The sequence below is a fragment of the Nanorana parkeri genome, unplaced genomic scaffold (assembly GCF_000935625.1).
Source record: "Nanorana parkeri isolate BGI_ZX_2015 unplaced genomic scaffold, ASM93562v1 scaffold310, whole genome shotgun sequence".
In the NCBI taxonomy this organism is placed as follows: domain Eukaryota; kingdom Metazoa; phylum Chordata; class Amphibia; order Anura; family Dicroglossidae; genus Nanorana; species Nanorana parkeri.
The window spans coordinates 220,049-221,076 of NW_017306578.1; the positions used below are offsets into that span (position 1 = coordinate 220,049).

At 44.7% G+C, this 1,028-nt stretch overlaps 1 protein-coding gene across 3 annotated transcripts in view; it reads left to right on the forward strand.

Moving 5' to 3' along the window:
* The first annotated feature begins 652 nt into the window (after positions 1-652).
* Positions 653-1,028, forward strand: part of LOC108788182 (putative nuclease HARBI1) — a 22,966-nt gene continuing 22,590 nt past the window's right edge. The window contains exon 1 of one of the 3 annotated variants that reach the window (XM_018557913.1): positions 653-718. In XM_018557913.1, coding sequence (XP_018413415.1) covers positions 699-718 — 20 coding nt within the window. In that variant the 5' untranslated portion in view covers positions 653-698. The other 2 variants (XM_018557915.1, XM_018557914.1) reach the window with 2 other exon arrangements.

Genomic DNA, 1,028 nt, shown 5'->3' on the forward strand with positions numbered 1-1,028 from the left:
GCCCTAAAACTTTGGCTTAATTGACGCATGTTCAATAAAAATGAACAAGAAATTGACGCTTTCAATCCTGTGACTGCTGGTAATTCCCTTATTCATATTGTGAGAACACACGGCACCATCTGTGTCATCACTTTAAGCACCGCAACCCGTATCCTCATGGTCTACACCACTGCATGGAGTGCAGGTGACACACTAGTTGCATTCAAACATATCGCTATTTAAAAGCATGTGGTCAAACCCGCAACCAATAAAACCTGCAGCTTCCAAAGGGAGCAGGTCAAAAACACCCTCAAAACTGCTTCTCCCGTGGCCGCTGGATACCTGACCAGTGCCTGTATGGATGGCAGGACATTGTGTTGTCCGGTACAGGCCTGGAGGTGCAATGATCTTTTTGGAATTTTTTAAAGTGTTATTTTTGTCAATGTGCCATTCATGTATGTGCTCCCATCATCGAGATGTTTTCCTTTTTTGCGTTCAAGGTTACATGGATTTGGGGGGGGCTTTTTTTATTTCCCAAAAAAAAATGTTGGATGAAAATCATTTCTCATCAGACAAAAGAAAGCATTTGCCTGAAGGCTGCATGCGAGGAGCTGAAAGGTGGTGGGCAGCAGAAAAGCCAGGGTTAAATCCAGAGAAAGCTGCCAGAATGGGTGGGACTTACGGAAGGGAAATGAGATGAGAGGAAGTGAAACATTTCAATGTTCCTGGAGCAGAGCAGGTGGTAACATAACACTCCGTAGCACACATTTGTGTTTATTAATGCAGTGACCGTCATCTTGCTAATAGCTGGGGAAGGTGGAGCAGCTTATAGGCATCGCTGTCTAATGAATCTTTTGTCCTCGCAGCATTCGTGCAAGGCCAGGGTGAAATAACTTCATGCAGGCTTTGTTACAGCTTTGCTAAGTGCTAGAAAGATGTAGAGCTGAGATGAGCAGTTTCTTTGTGTGTGTTGCACTAGAATGTGAACAGAAAGATGAAGTCATGACATGTTGCAGGCATGCAAATACTGCCCGTAAAGGGGGGGGGGG